Source organism: Penicillium expansum (assembly GCF_000769745.1).
Source record: "Penicillium expansum strain MD-8 chromosome Unknown contig143, whole genome shotgun sequence".
In the NCBI taxonomy this organism is placed as follows: Eukaryota; Fungi; Ascomycota; class Eurotiomycetes; order Eurotiales; family Aspergillaceae; genus Penicillium; species Penicillium expansum.
The window spans coordinates 90,327-105,063 of NW_015971170.1; the positions used below are offsets into that span (position 1 = coordinate 90,327).

The 14,737-nt window shown below is 47.3% G+C and overlaps 4 protein-coding genes across 4 annotated transcripts; 1 reads left to right on the top strand and 3 right to left on the bottom strand.

The window, feature by feature from the left end:
- Positions 1-297: 297 nt before the first annotated feature.
- PEX2_042560 (Aldehyde dehydrogenase, C-terminal) lies at positions 298-5,303 on the bottom strand (the record flags this gene model as incomplete). The annotated part of the gene is made up of 6 exons (XM_016741531.1): positions 298-2,643; positions 2,707-2,782; positions 3,641-3,784; positions 3,845-3,914; positions 3,978-5,179; positions 5,245-5,303. 6 exons carry the CDS (start codon positions 5,301-5,303, stop codon positions 298-300), a joined length of 3,897 nt encoding a protein of 1,298 aa, XP_016603541.1.
- A 904-nt stretch (positions 5,304-6,207) lies between these two features.
- PEX2_042570 (zinc-dependent alcohol dehydrogenase) lies at positions 6,208-7,384 on the bottom strand (the record flags this gene model as incomplete). Its single annotated transcript, XM_016741532.1, has 3 exons — positions 6,208-6,254; positions 6,307-6,661; positions 6,734-7,384. The coding sequence occupies 3 exons, from the start codon at positions 7,382-7,384 to the stop codon at positions 6,208-6,210; spliced, it is 1,053 nt and encodes a 350-aa protein (XP_016603542.1).
- An 844-nt stretch (positions 7,385-8,228) lies between these two features.
- PEX2_042580 (uncharacterized protein) lies at positions 8,229-8,838 on the bottom strand (the record flags this gene model as incomplete). The annotated part of the gene is made up of 2 exons (XM_016741533.1): positions 8,229-8,628; positions 8,684-8,838. 2 exons carry the CDS (start codon positions 8,836-8,838, stop codon positions 8,229-8,231), a joined length of 555 nt encoding a protein of 184 aa, XP_016603543.1.
- Positions 8,839-12,266: 3,428 nt separating this feature from the next.
- Positions 12,267-14,432, top strand: PEX2_042590 (ankyrin repeat domain-containing protein; the record flags this gene model as incomplete). Its single annotated transcript, XM_016741534.1, has 1 exon — positions 12,267-14,432. The coding sequence occupies one exon, from the start codon at positions 12,267-12,269 to the stop codon at positions 14,430-14,432; it is 2,166 nt and encodes a 721-aa protein (XP_016603544.1).
- Between the last annotated feature and the right edge of the window lie 305 nt (positions 14,433-14,737).

Below are 14,737 nucleotides of genomic sequence, written 5' to 3' on the forward strand. Positions count from 1 at the left end.
AAGTATTAGGTGGTAAGTGTTCCACGCAACCTCCTTCGGCCGGGGTATCTGTGAAAACAAATTTTCCCTTAAAACTGAATGCGACCCTCAAGAGAATCGGCGAGCACTGCTCGGGGTATAATCGTGCACATGAAATATATGTCAACCCACGTCTACTCCACTCTCAGTGTCTGACACCAACCGCCCAATGCCCTTACGCCACGCTTGCGTTGGTGCTCGTTCTTCTCTGGTCCCAGGACGAAAATGTCGGTAATCAAAAGCCACTAAAACATAGCTGCTACCCAATCGATTCTCTCATTATGCCAAGGCAAGCTTTGCTTCCAAAGACCTTGACAAACTCCGAGCCACCAAAAAAGCCATGTCGGACTTTCTTCCGAGGTATTGAAGCGCACGGATCAAGAACTCGCAGTTCTGCCTTAAGCACTCCGTATATATATTTTGATCTCCGGAAGTATCAAAACATTCAAGCAAAATATATCCTGCCTTGGCAAAGCAATGGACCAGTACGGCCGTCCACGGTTCAACTAGGAAGGCCACTTCACTGAGAGAATCATGGAAGTGAGGGTTCATGAACGAGTCCTGACCTTGAATTGAAGCTCGGGCAAGTCCGCCGACTGCCAACGCATTATTGGTTCGAAGTGTAGCAACCAAGTGTGTCGTTTTCCGAGCTTCACGTGCAACATCAGAGCCAAGCGCGCATTTGTCAATGCTTTCTAGCACATCCGCCAAAAGCATCACAGCGAGGTGCCAGTGGCCGTCGAGAATGACGTACCACGACTGTATGCGAGAAGGAAGCAGTTCATGATTGTTGACACAATCGACCATGAAACTCTGGTATGTGGAATCCCAGTGTTGGCAGACCGCGAGGGTTTTCTGGATAACGTTTTCAATATTATCAGGACTTGCACCTCGGTAAACCAAAGTTTGGAGCTGTGTCACTCGACGGTAGAGCAGGACTTTGACAGGAGTCGCTTCCGACAGTACAGATGCGGCTTCTTCGTAGGAGCACGGCCATCTCGGCTGGTCTTGGCTCGATCCCTGGCGTTCGATTGAAGAACGAAGGAATAAATCACCCCACACATCCTGTTTCCCACGTGTCTTGCTTCTTGTCATATTCCAGTGATCGAGATCAATTTGATCTTCGGACTCAGCTATTCGCGGGGAGGCCGATGCGATTTGGCTGTCCTCATCCGACACTACTAAAGGACGCTGATACATTGCAGAACTTAGGGTATCAAACATAACGCCTAGCCAAAACATGAGATCTAGCGTAGTGCGGTGTTCATGGCTAGTCAGAAGTGGATCAAGTTGCGGAGCCTCTGAAAGCTGTGGCATTTCCCGAACGTTCGTTATTGTTGGGTCTATAGACCTCCTCCCAAGCTCTCTCACTTTGGGAGCAGCCTCTCGCTGCAATCTTGTGAACTTGTGCCGGAATGTGAAAATTTGGCGGTTGGCGGTCTCTAGAAATATTGGCGCACGATCATTCTCCAAAAGCTCACCCAAGCTGACTTCCTGCGTTTTATCTAGCGGACTTTGCGTCAAAGAGAAAATGATGTTCGCGAATGCGATACGAAAAGACGGAATGTGGCTCGAATGCTCCAAAGCCTGCCTTGCCTCGTTCCAAACTTTCTCTCGGATCGATCTCTCGTCATGGTCGATTGCCGAGGGAACTGTCGCGCCTGTGCCCTTCTGTGCATGCTGAGTCCACTGCGATGCAAACGACATAATCGCTAGATGAAGCGCTCGAGCCGCCTTCGTATCTTCTTCCGCACTTAATGCTCTGCCGCGTATTGAGGATGATACACGATCCAACTGACAGACCCTGATACACATTCTGTTTGACCAATTTGGACCCCACGCCTTCATCTCTCGATTAGGAACCACTTGACTGATTGTGTCACTGTACGGGCAGTTGTGCTCAGTCAACCAACATGACAAAGCATTCTCCATGCTGTCATGGTATATGCGAACCAGATTCCGTGACATCGTCGCACGAGCACTTTGCTTGGCTGTATTTTCAGAAGCGATGCAGAAGCTCCATTGTTGTTCTGGATTTAAGCTTCCGTCAGAGGCAGCCTCTGATAAATGTTTGTATCGAGTCTGTTTCCACGCCGGAACCGTTGATATCATCTGAGTGGTGGATGCATATCCATGCTGTGGTAATGATCCATATGTGCTCTCGATAGAGTTTGGTGCCAAATCAAAAAACTCAGTCGGGGCGTCGGATTCCACGGAGGAGTCTGGAGATGCAAGTTGATTTGAGCTGTTGACTTGCAAATCGTATGGTATGTCCATCGTCCAAGGAAATGATTGGGATTGGTCGGTGGTTGAGTTGAGATTTTGGAATGACTCGATAAAGTGATTTTGTGGGTGCGATGAGGATGAGGAGAAGGTGTAATCTAAGGTTTCAGGGGGGCTAAGCAATTCTCCGGCATTGGTAGGATGTGTTTGTGCAGCGCGTAGTATCTCGTCGGGAGCTTCGTCATTAGACCCTATGATCGCTACGCTCGCGGTGCCGGTCTTGATTCGTTTTCGACTCCCTCTCGAGTCCACGCGCTTTGAGGAGATCCAGTTGAATGTGCACTCCTTTTTCCATCGTGTGCAGTTGGAGCAAGAACTAAATGCGCTCTTTTGTCGTTCTTTCTAGGTATGAAAATTAGCATCCGGTGTTTCCGGCGTTGGTAACACAGAGATATGTTAACGAACAGGCGCGTCGCAGCCTCTTTTGCCCTTGCGACATGGATCACAGCTATGAAGCTGACGTCGGCGAGAGTCTTCCATGCTAAGCTATGTCATAGATTATTGGGGGTCGGTTGTACCTGGTGGGAGGGAGGTTGTTGTGTCACCCCAATATGCAGAAGAAGCACGGAACGTTCTTCATACCAGGATATTTCATAATTTTCTGGGGGAACACGTGAACCTTGCGGAGTGCGGAGTGAGTTTGAGTGGGGTAAAAGTGGAGAAGCTAGCGCATTCATCCGTCCACAGGTCGACACGAGTCATCTTCGGTCCAGTGGAACTATAAATGGACTCTGCCTCAGCCATTGAGCTTGATGACATACTAGCTTAGAAAAAATACTGCCCGGTATGCTATTTTACGAAATAATGGCAACGAACGAAAAAAATTCCAGAGCATGTATATCCAGGGGTAGTGTTACATGACACAATTCGGCGCATTTTTAGGATGACGCGCCCCGAATCCCGAAGCGGACCGGAGGATGGTCCATCGGAACCCGAGCCAATCATAAAAAGCCTCCCGCTGCAAGTGGTCACGGGGTAACCGCCACAATCTCACCTCAGATTGATCTTCAATATGATCGACAAATGGAATGTGGTAGGGAAGGGAGGGATCTTGATTCTCCAGTAAGGGGTAGGATATCCCCCCACGGACTTGATGATTTGATTTCCCCTCAACCCAACGTAATGAATAAGCTATCCAAGCAATTGATTCATGTGCTTGGCTAACTCTAGTGCCGTCCACTAGAACGTCTAAACCAGCTATTTTTTAGTAAAATCCGTCAGAAATTGAAATTTCCACATTTAGTGCACTGAATATATCGAGGTAATTCCCTATGGTATGTACAAATGGAAAGCATAAAACAGAAGTGCAAATCATCTCTTCCAGCGATCTGAAGCTTACGACTGAAGGTGCACGCGGACTGTCTTCACCTCGGTGTAGTTCTCGAGGGCGTATGATCCAAGCTCTCGGCCAATTCCAGATTCCTTGAAACCACCAAAAGGCATCTGGTAGTGAAGTGTGTTGTAGTTGTTGACCCACACGGTTCTGTTGCAAAAAATACGTCAGCATATTCCGGAGACCCGCTTTGCTTTTCAATTAACTCACCCAGCTTTGACGGCGTTGGAAACTCTGATGGCAGTGTTGATGTTCGTGGTGTGGACAGCTGCGGCTAAGCCTATTTTTCATCGATTGTCAGACTATGGGAAGCAGATGAAATGTGAAATCGCGCGAGACTTACCGTAGTTTGTGTTATTGGCCACTCTAATAGCCTCCTCCTCACTGTGGACCTTTTGCACTGTGCATACAGGTCCAAAGATCTCCTCTTTCACAATTGTCATGTGCTCAGTGACATCAGCAAAAATCGTGGGTTGGATGTAGTATCCTTCGCTGCCATGACGATCGCCACCAGTGACCACCGTAGCACCCGCACCCTTTCCATCCTGAATGTAACCCATGACCCGGTCATATTGGATCTGTGATACCTGAGGTCCCTGGAAGGTTTCGGTGCTGAACGGGTCTCCGACCTTGTTTTGCTCTGCTCGCTTCTTGAAAAGCTCTAGGAATTTATCATAGACAGCTTCATGAACAAGAATGCGAGAACCTGCACAGCAGCACTGCCCGTGATTGAAGAAGATGCCCAGATTCACCCATTCAATTGCGTCCTCTAGGTTTGCATCGGGGAGAATGATGTTCGGCGACTTGCCACCCAGTTCGAGAGTGACTTTCTTCAAGTTACTGTCGGCGGCGGCTTTCATGATGTGCCGTCCGACCAGAGTTGACCCAGTGAAAGCAACCTTGTCAATATCCATGTGAGAGGCGATCGCCGCGCCGGCAGTTCTTCCAAATCCTGAAATAACATTGACCACTCCAGCGGGGAATCCCGCTTCTTTGATAAGTTTAGCCACATAGAGCGCTGAAAGGGGCGTTTGTTCGGCGGTTTTCATAACAATTGTATTTCCTGTGGCAAGAGCAGGGCCAATCTTCCAAGCAAACATCAAGAGCGGGAAGTTCCACGGAATAATTTGGCCACAGACGCCCACCGGTTCGTGGCGCGTGTAGGTCAAGCTATTGGTATCAGTGTCAATTGTTTGTCCGTAAATCTTGTCGGCCCAGCCACCATAGTAGCGCAGGCATCCGGCAGAGGCGTTAACGTCGCCTTTGGCCATTGTAACTCCCTTGCCATTGTCAAGGGCTTCAATAGCGGCCAGCGTTTCAATGTCACGTTCTAGGAAGTCTGCCAGACGAGTAAGGAGACGACCACGTTCGGACGGCGTGATTTGTTTCCACTCCCCGTTCAGTGCAGTGCGAGCAGCTTTCACGGCAATGTCGACATCCTCCGCTGTGCCTTCGTGAACGGCTACAATAGGCTTCTCGTTGTGGGGATTGATTGTCTCAAAGGTCCTCCCTGCCACACCCTTGACAAATTCATTGTTGATGAACCTTATCAGTTTTGTCAGATCATTGCCGTTAAGAATTAAAGTTTTTTGTTGTTCGGGCCAACTTACAGTCCCAAAGGCTGCTCATATGTGAGTGCGGGGGTCTCGACAGTTTGGAAAAATGCCATGGTTGAAATAAAAGAGACACTTGGTGAGAGAGATGTAACTGAATGTGAGAAATAGTAGAATGAGAGATCGTACAGGCACTCTTATATAGCTATTGGGAAGGACCCGGGTGGCCACATTTCTCGGGGGTGCAGAGCGCGGGGAAAGCATGCACAAATCGAGAAAGGCCGGCCCGATGTTTCTCGCTTTCTGGGGTTGCGGCTCCGCTCCCGCACCCCGGCTTTTGCTTTGATTTACACTTCCCTTCGTCCGGACCATCAGCACCATCAGCACTACTCAGGAACAAAAAGCGGGGAATGAATGAACCCCGTCTTTGACAAGTGTAGCTACAGAGGAATTAAGGTGTCCTACACAATTCCCTTTATTTCAAATCGCCATTTTGCTACAATGATTCCCTCTAAATTATTCCACCTAGGCAAAGACAACGAAGTTTGAAATTTTATTGAGTAGACGGTGCATGTATATTTAGGACTAGTCTCTTGCTTCACTAATTTAACTCTAGCGCACTCGTAAAAAGTGCATTGCTGGACACCCCGTCTCTTATTGGTAATCCTTAATCCAAAGCATTGCTCGGAGTCTATTTTTTTATTTTAGATGCTAGGCCCATAACTGTGGCGTCAAATTTCGGTGATTGCCACAACCACGAGCTCGTAGGTCTCGATATTGTGTGGAGACTAGCGAAATGCGGCAAGAAGCTTTAAAAACCCAAATTCAACGTCGGCTTTGTCTTGAATGTCAGAGCAAGCAGACACGGTATCAAAGGGTTTCAGTCGTTGAAAATCAGTTAAATTCGGTATCTCAATTTATATATCACACAAATTGGCATGCAACTCCCCACACCTATGTACATCACACTCCTAGTTCATAATGTGCCCATAGCACAGTTCACTCATGGTCAAATTTCATTTACTCGGGCAGCTCAAGCACATAGCGGCCAGCAATCTTCCCTTGTTCTATGTAAAGTTAGTCTTAAGTCCAGTATACAAGTGAGGGAGAGTGACATACCCATGAGCTCAAAGATCTTGGGAAGATCCTTCAGAGGTGCCAGCTTGAATGGAGCTTTGATCAAGCCTCGGGCGAAGAAGTCGAGAGCTTCAACACCATCCTGTTGATTTCCAACATAGCTTCCCTTGATAGTGATCATACGAACAACAGTATTGATGACAGGGGCTTTGAGGAATGCATCGGGGGGCAATCCGATCGCAACAATTGTGCCGCGGGAGCGGACGTATTCTGAGGCTTGCTGGAAGGGCTTCTCTGAGACAGCCAACAAGATAACGGCATGAGCACCAAGACCACCAGGGGTTGCCGCCTTCACGTCGGCAACAAGGTCTTTCGACTTGGTGAAGTCAACGTATGTCTGTTTTGTTGTTTTGGTTAGCTTCCATGTTCGATTTACAGGAACAGCAGAGTATAGAGATTAGGACCATACCTCAGTGCCAAGCTGCTCGCACATCTCTCTCTTCTCGTCACCTCCATCAATAGCGACCACTCTGAGACCCATAGCCTTTGCGTACTGCTGTGCAAGAGAGCCAAGGCCACCACCTGCTCCGACAATAGCAACTGTCTGGCCAGGACGAACGCCAGATTCCTTCAATCCCTTATAAACAGTAATACCGGCGCAGAGCACTGGAGCCGCTGCATCAAGGGGAACACCCTTGGGGATCTTAGAAGCATGGGTGGCCTTTCCGACAGCGTATTGCTGGAAAGTACCGTCGACAGTGTACCCAGAAAGTTGCGCATCGGCGCAGAGAGGGGTATCGGATTGTCTGCAGAATTCACACTCAGAGCACGAGCCATTGAGCCACTTAATTCCAGCGTGGTCACCGATCTCAAAGGTGTTCACAAGATCGCCCTTCGCCACGACCACTCCAGCTCCCTCGTGTCCACCGACAAGAGGCATCTTGACTGGGATGGGCCAGTGGCCCATCATCGCATGATAGTCGGTGTGGCAAACGCCTGAGTAGCGGATTTTGACCAGAATCTGGTCAGGGCCTGGCTTGGGAACGGGGATTTGTTTGAGGACAAGTGGTCCTCCGATCTTCTCCGCCACCTGCGCCCATTGAGTCTCGGGGATGGACATGTTGATGAGAGATGAAAATGAAGCTTGAGATAAGTTATAGGGTTGCAAGGAATAAAGAATTGTTCTTTGGTAAGTTTATGATTGTTTGCGGGGCATCAATTGGAGCTTTATAGCTAAATGTGTCGGGTGGGGGCAAAGAGAGGCGAGGTGGGGCCTACCGCCTCAATTCTCATATTTCCAGTCATCTAGGGAAATTAAATCGGGTCACCGGACTTCAACAAAGGTAATACGCAGTAGGAGTTGATTCAATTGATTGGGAACCAGTGTGTTTGATCCTAGAACTTGTCTTGCAACTCGACTTGGAACCCAGAGAAGTTAATGCGGGGAAGGTTTGCGGGGATCGCGCACGGTCCCCCATGCGGAGCCGCACGGGTAACGATTGTGATTGGAGAAACCCTTGGAAGTTTTGGCCGAAATGCTCTCTTGTCCGGTTTCGGAATAATCTCAGGCTCAATAATACCGTTGGGGCTATGTAGTAGCCTAAGCAGACATGGAGATTGTTGGTGAGAAAAAAAATCTCCAAGATGTGTTGAAATTACTACTGCAGGTGGGGATTGGCGCTTGCCCCCTAAGACTACAACATATACATCGAAAACATCTCCACCGAACTCAGTGCCTTGCACCATTGGTTACTATAGTTTTTCACAAGCAATAGATTGGTATAATTATATCTTGGTTCAACTTGCTAGTTGTACAAAAAAAGAGGACGGCGAGACGTAAAATCCCCGAAAATCCAACACATAAGACTTATCTCTCTCTACCACCTGATCGTGTTTGCACTCATAAAAGTATCAAATGCCGCGCTTTGCGCTGGTTTTGGCTGAATTATTCAGCAACTGTGAAATTATTGTTCGGTTTCGTGAGGAAAGAATGTGCTCGACCAGCCACTGCTGATAGCAAATCCGGAACATGGTTCTTCTCTTGCATAACTTTGTAGCTTCGCCAAGTTGGCTCCGAAGCTATCTTCTAGAGCTTGGTATGGCGTTCCTACTTCACTGTCTTCAGATACGCTGGAAGATCTCTCTGACCATGTCGCAAATTCAGCATCCGAGACGAACGTCGTGAAATTGTCATTTTCTTTAACAATATTTCCCTCAGAAGCTTCCCTTCCGAGTCTGAAACTCGATCTTTCGGTATAGAAAAAGTTTGAATCAATGACATCATCAAAAACTTCCTCGAATGGATCGCTTCTGTAGTCTTTTATGTATCGCTCACTGACAGCTTGTTGTTCAGTGATCTCCTTGCTACACCTGATATTAACACAAGGATGCAATAGCTCTGAAGTGGAACTGAACTGACTCGTAACTTTTAATATTTGAAATATTCTCATGTTGATGTGGGGTTTGTTGTAGAGAGGTAACACTGCGACGCAAGCCAACCTTGGCTGCTTTCTTCTTTCCTGCATTCAGGTATTTAGGCGGCTTTCGATGTCCATCAACACATTGGGATGGCATGTTGCGCTTCACGCATTGCCCACAAGGGCGTTCATTCCCTATAGTCTTTTGTCAGTTTATTATTCTCGAACTACACTTGCTCGATACAACAAGCAGATGGGGGTGTCCCTAAGCTTACCGCATGTTTTGTGGGCCTTTTGACAATACAAGCAGGATCTTCTAGCCTTTTTGCGAGGGTGCGGGATCTGAAATTCACCGCAAGACGCCATGTTCAAACTGGTCATCCTGAATTTGTGTAGTGTGGGTCTTGAAAGAAGGGGAATGAGATTGTGTCACGCTTGCTTTTGCGACAAACTTGGCACCTAGTTTTATAGATACGTAGATGAAGGGTTCGTTATGAAGCTCCAGACGCCAGGGGTCCTCATAAGACATGGCTACCAAGGTGTTTATCATAGAGAATGCGGCATCGAATACTATGTAAAATTTGGGACGTCAATCTAAGCGGCTCCGCATGCAATAGCCTTTATGGTTCATACCATGGTTAGCACCCTTCCCCAGACCAAGATATCTGAGCTATCCGTCACCTAGGTAGGCATCTGGGCACTTCCACACAATGCGGGGTAAATTGTCAACCTTGGAAATTGGGCAGATCAGCATTATTTTGGGCGTGCGGCTCCGCATGAAATTTCGGATCCGCATGGCCCGAACCAGACGTGTCCGCTCTTGGCAAGCGGTGATCCTTCGACTCCTTCAAGCATCCCATGATCTGCGTTACCCACACAAAAAAATGAACTATCAAACTCTCGCATCCCTAGGCATCCGAAGCCCCGGTGCGAGAGGTTTATGTTGTAGTGGCAATTTGACGAGCGGGGAGAAAAGAAATTTAGCCAAGGTAGCGATAATCAAAGGTAGAATTCTGGTTTATACGGGACACGACACATCCGTATGTTCCATTGGTCAATCTATGATCAGCCAGTCAGTGGATCCACTGTCTATTCTCACCCTTTGTTATGTTCCCTTGGTGTTCTGGACTCATTAGACCTTGCTGCAAATCAATATATCCCACACAAACCGCCTGATTGGACGCGGTGTAAAGGAGTATGATTATACTTTCCCCCTTTCTATGGTAGAATGAGCGAAGATCAATTACCCCATAGTTCAAGCCAGCCACCAAGTCTGGGGAAGGTTAAAAGTCCCACAGTCCCCGCATGTTGAAGACGTATAAGGCTCGTTTCTCAGAGCTTCCATTCTCATTACCTTCTATACTGTATTCCTCTGCTCTTTGATACCAGAGATATCCATCTCATCGAAACTAAAATGGACAGCGACATTAGTCAAAATGGCGAGTCAAAGACGAATTTTCAAAATAAGGAGCACACACACAATGGTCTCACCACAGTGCCAACATCGGTGACACTGTCATCTGAGCAATTTGAAAGGCTTTATTTGACTCCCATGACGGTTCGGCAATCACCACTAGCCAAGAAGGTTGGAAATCCGACACCATTGTGAGTCTTTACATGTTATATCCTACGCATGCAATATCGATCTAACTTCATCGTTCAATATTTAGAGCGTTAGGAGGCTTTGTCATCACCACCACCCCCCTTTCATGCTGCTTGATGGCCTGGAGAGGAGCCAGTGGAAATGGAGTTGCTTTCATGTGAGAGCTCGAGAATATTGACAGGAAATCCTCATCTAACGAATCAAATAGTGGACCTATTGTCTTCCTCGGTGGTCTCTTGTTGCTTATCACAAGTATTCTTGAATTCATCATCGGAAACACCTTTCCCTGTGTTGTGTTTGGCACTATTGGTGAGTCTTCCTATACCATGAGAGAAGCCTCAATCACTCGTTCATGTTGCTGATTATTTTCAAAGGTGGGTTTTGGTTTGCGTTTGCAGCTACCATGATTCCTGCCTTCAATGCAGCTGGTGAGTCCGCCCAATCAAATATATTACTCCATCCAAGGGAAGCTATCAGTTTGCTCACGTTTTGTAGCTCCCTATTCCTCGTCAACCACCGATACAGCTGCCGGGCTCGCTAGCGAAGGCTTTCTGAATACATATGGTAATTGAAACTAATGTTTCTCATCTTCATGAATGGCTCTAACTAAATCAGCGTTTCTATTCATAACTATGGCTGTTCTGATGTTAATTTTCATGATATGTGCAACACGCATCAATGTGGTATACACCCTCATTTTCCTCTGCCTGCTCTTGGTTTTCCTTCTTCTATCTTCGGCCTATTGGGTACTAGGCCAAGGCAATGCAGCTACTGGTAATCGATGTGTGAAAGTGAGTACCAATCCGCGTCGTTGTGATTTCCCTTCTATCTTGACTGGATTCTGACTCGATCAATTGTTTTTTTAGGGCGCTGGAGCTTCGCTCTTTGTTGCTAGTTTACTCGGCTTCTACCTGTTAATTGTGCAACTATTTGAGTCCATAGGATTCCCTTGCTTTTTGCCGGTTGGAGACTTGGCGACATTTTGGACTCGCAATCAACACAAGTGAGTCTCCTAACAGCTATCCACGAGTTCGTTCTAACATAATAAAAGAGGAGAGCGAGACGATGTTGAACAGCCAGCTGCCCTTCAGTAAAATTGCGTCTTCTACTATGTATCTAGTGTCGCTTATTGGCACCAGAAGCTGGTTGTGTCGAATATGCACGATATTATCGGCTGTTCCGCTCTCTATTTGTTTCCATGTTGTTTTACTAGTTATTTTAATGTGGAGCGTAAATCCTAAGGGGTATATTTACTACGGGTCCCAGGTCAACTTCACGAACATGCGACCGTCAAATTAATTAACCTGTGTTGAACATTTGATCAGTGAATTTCTGTAAGCATTCTAAAGGCCAAATTACTCAAAATAAATGTCTGATCTACGAAATCAAAATAGAGAAAGATAGCTATACAACATAGGCAGAACCAAAGTTCTTGCTGTGTGTAAAAATACTTGGGACCCACAGACCAACATTCAGCCCCACCAAACCCAAAAGTTGCCTAATCCGGTCGCGTGAATAACCTAAGGACCCCCACTTATTGTTGCCGTTGAAAATGCCAAAGGGCCTGCACAGAGTATTTAGCCCTGCTGTCAATGTGAGAGAGCTGCCCGAAAAATTCGCGTTTGCCACCTATTTTTGGTGTGTACCACTACACCTCCCAAACAGAGCTTTTCGTCCTTCAACAACCTACTTCATCTCTGCAAATCTATTGTCTTCTATCTACCCGACTCATTTATCCATGTTATAATTGAGTTCATTATCGTCTCCATCATCTAGAGATAGCTTCACCATGTGTCTTTTTCATTTAGTATTTTAGGGGTGATTGATGGACACCTATTGCCACGGCTAGACTCTTCTGAAACTGGTCCCTTTTTGCCTTGGAAATGTGGCAGATACGAGCCAGTGACCTGTCGGTCTACCCAAACTCTCCAACCATCAACACACAATTTACGCTGCATCGGAACGGTTTCCATTTTTTAAATATGCAAATATTAGATTTACCAAACGAACTTCTGTTATTGATTGGTGAATTTCTTGATGATGAATATTGCCTCAACACATTCCTCCAAACATGCAGACGACTTTACTCGATACTGCATCATTCCCTCTACGAATTTAACGTGCGCCACTCGCACGCCTGCGCTCTCGAATGGGCCGCGAAAAATGGCTCCGAAGCAACTGCGCGATATACACTAGAAGCTGGAGCTTCTCCGCATGCCGCGTACTACGAAGAGTGGCTCCCGATGGCGCTCGCTTGCATTCATGGACATGAAGCTATTGTGCGACTGCTGCTTGATCATGGAGTCGATCCAAATTGGTCTTGGAGCTGGCTTCGAGAACCTTCGATTGATGCTTACAGGGATGATGAAGGCTGTCCGTTAATACTAGCGGCTGGTCGTGGCCACGAAAGTGTCGTTCGGCTCTTGCTTTCTCACGGTGTCCCTCCGGATGTTCGATTTGAACGCCTTGATGGCCTTGATATTTCACCCCTTTCGGTGGCAGCGAGGGGAGGCTATTTATCGCTTGTCAAGCTCTTCGTCTCCCTTGGCTGCGATGTTCAGGTCGGGGCCTGGTGGGGGGCGAGTATTCTCGTTAACGCGGCTGATAAAGGCCATTGCGAAGTTGTTCGGTTTTTACTAGACACAAATCCAGATCTACAGCCTCCCCAAGAAGCTAGTCATGCGCTATTGAGGGCAGCTGGGCGCGGTCACTTGGATATAGTCGAGCTTCTCATAGAGCGTGGAATGGCTCCGACACCAACGATGAGAGCCTGGCCTTTAGGTCCATTGATCGAGGCTGCACAACGTGAATACCATGCAATAGTTGATCAACTTCGGAGGTCTATGGATGTTTTGGGGTTCATCGCGCATGGTGAGCCTGATGATGATACCCATAGACAGTTGCTCTTGGTCAGCGCTGCATGTGGCTGGGAAGACTTGATTAAAGAGTTGCTTGAGCGAGGCTGCTCATCCGATTTTCCTACTTCCGAGGGTCGGGAATGGGGCATGGAAGGAAAACTCCGGGGATCGAGATATCTTTCCATTCGGGGATACCCATTGCCTCTAGCGTTGGCAGCCCATCGAGGTCATCACGGCGCTTTTGAGCTTCTGCTCAACCACGCAATCGAGTCGGACAAATCATTGCTAAATGGAGGAGAACCAACCCCACTCCTAGCAGCGATTGACAGCTCCCAGAAGTGGATGGTCAATATGCTCTTAGACCACGGGGCAAATCCGAATCATCGTGTCCCCCCAAACAATGTGCCGGTCTTTTTTGAAGCCGTTCAAACGCCAGAAATACTCGAAGTACTACTCGATCGTGGAGCGGACACTGGACTGAAGGCAAATTATGGGGTCGGTGAGGTTTACTACGACTCAGTTTTCGTGAGGGCGTTGAGAACTGGAAGTATAGCCGCAGCGCAGATTCTCCAACAGAGGGCTTCGTTCATAGAGTCCACGTTGGGTACGGACGCGTACCCTAAGTCATTCATTGAGGCGGCAGCTCATGGTGGAGCATCGATGATAGAATATCTTCTAGACAGCGGCTATGAAGTCGGGCCCGGGAGTCCCCAAATTGGGAAGGCCCTACGGACTATACTTTCTCGGTCAGATACATCGTCATTGACTCTTCTGTTCGAGAGAGGACTAATCGGCAACTTGATCACAATCGACAACAAACCCCTGATGGGGGTGGTAGATTCACCAAGCGAAGACTGGGATGCTGTTGCTGCTACTATGGACATACTTTTGGCACATGGAATTCATGTGGAAGGGGGCCCCTACTCCCCTCTACACGATATTGTTGACAGGAAAATGTCGAATTCAGCCCAACTATTATTGGATCGAGGGGCTGACCCTCTTCAAACTCATGAAAAGCTTGGTACCACCCCTCTGGGAGAGGCGGCGCAGAGGGGGTCCAAAATTTTAGTGCGAATTATGCTGAAAGATTTAGATCAGCGGAGCATTCTACTTGAGGAATTGCAAGCGAAGCTAATTAAGGCAGAGTTGCAGGCAGAGCTAGGCCAGAAAGAAGGTTTAGCAGAAGACGATGTGCGACCACTTCTACGCCGTTTCTACTGGCGAAAGAAGTACCAAGAGATGCCAACATTCCGGGGTGAGAGCATTGGAAACCTGGAAACCACTCCGTAATTGTTCTGAGATAACTATAGTGTGAAGCAAATATCGTACTCGAGCAAAGGATCTTCAATTCAAGCATGCATTTTTCCTGAACTCCATGGTCAGTCAATATATAGGTATATTTATAGTTCATATTAAGAGGCTATAAAAGGTATGGATAATTGGGTGAGATCATAATGAATCATGTCGGCATCATCACGCCTATTATTCTTGTCTATTTTGCAGAGGAGTTTTCTATGTAACGATACATAATTGTATTATAATATCAGGAACTTGGCCTAGTCAACCTTTGAACTGCCTAAGGAAGAAACTCCCAA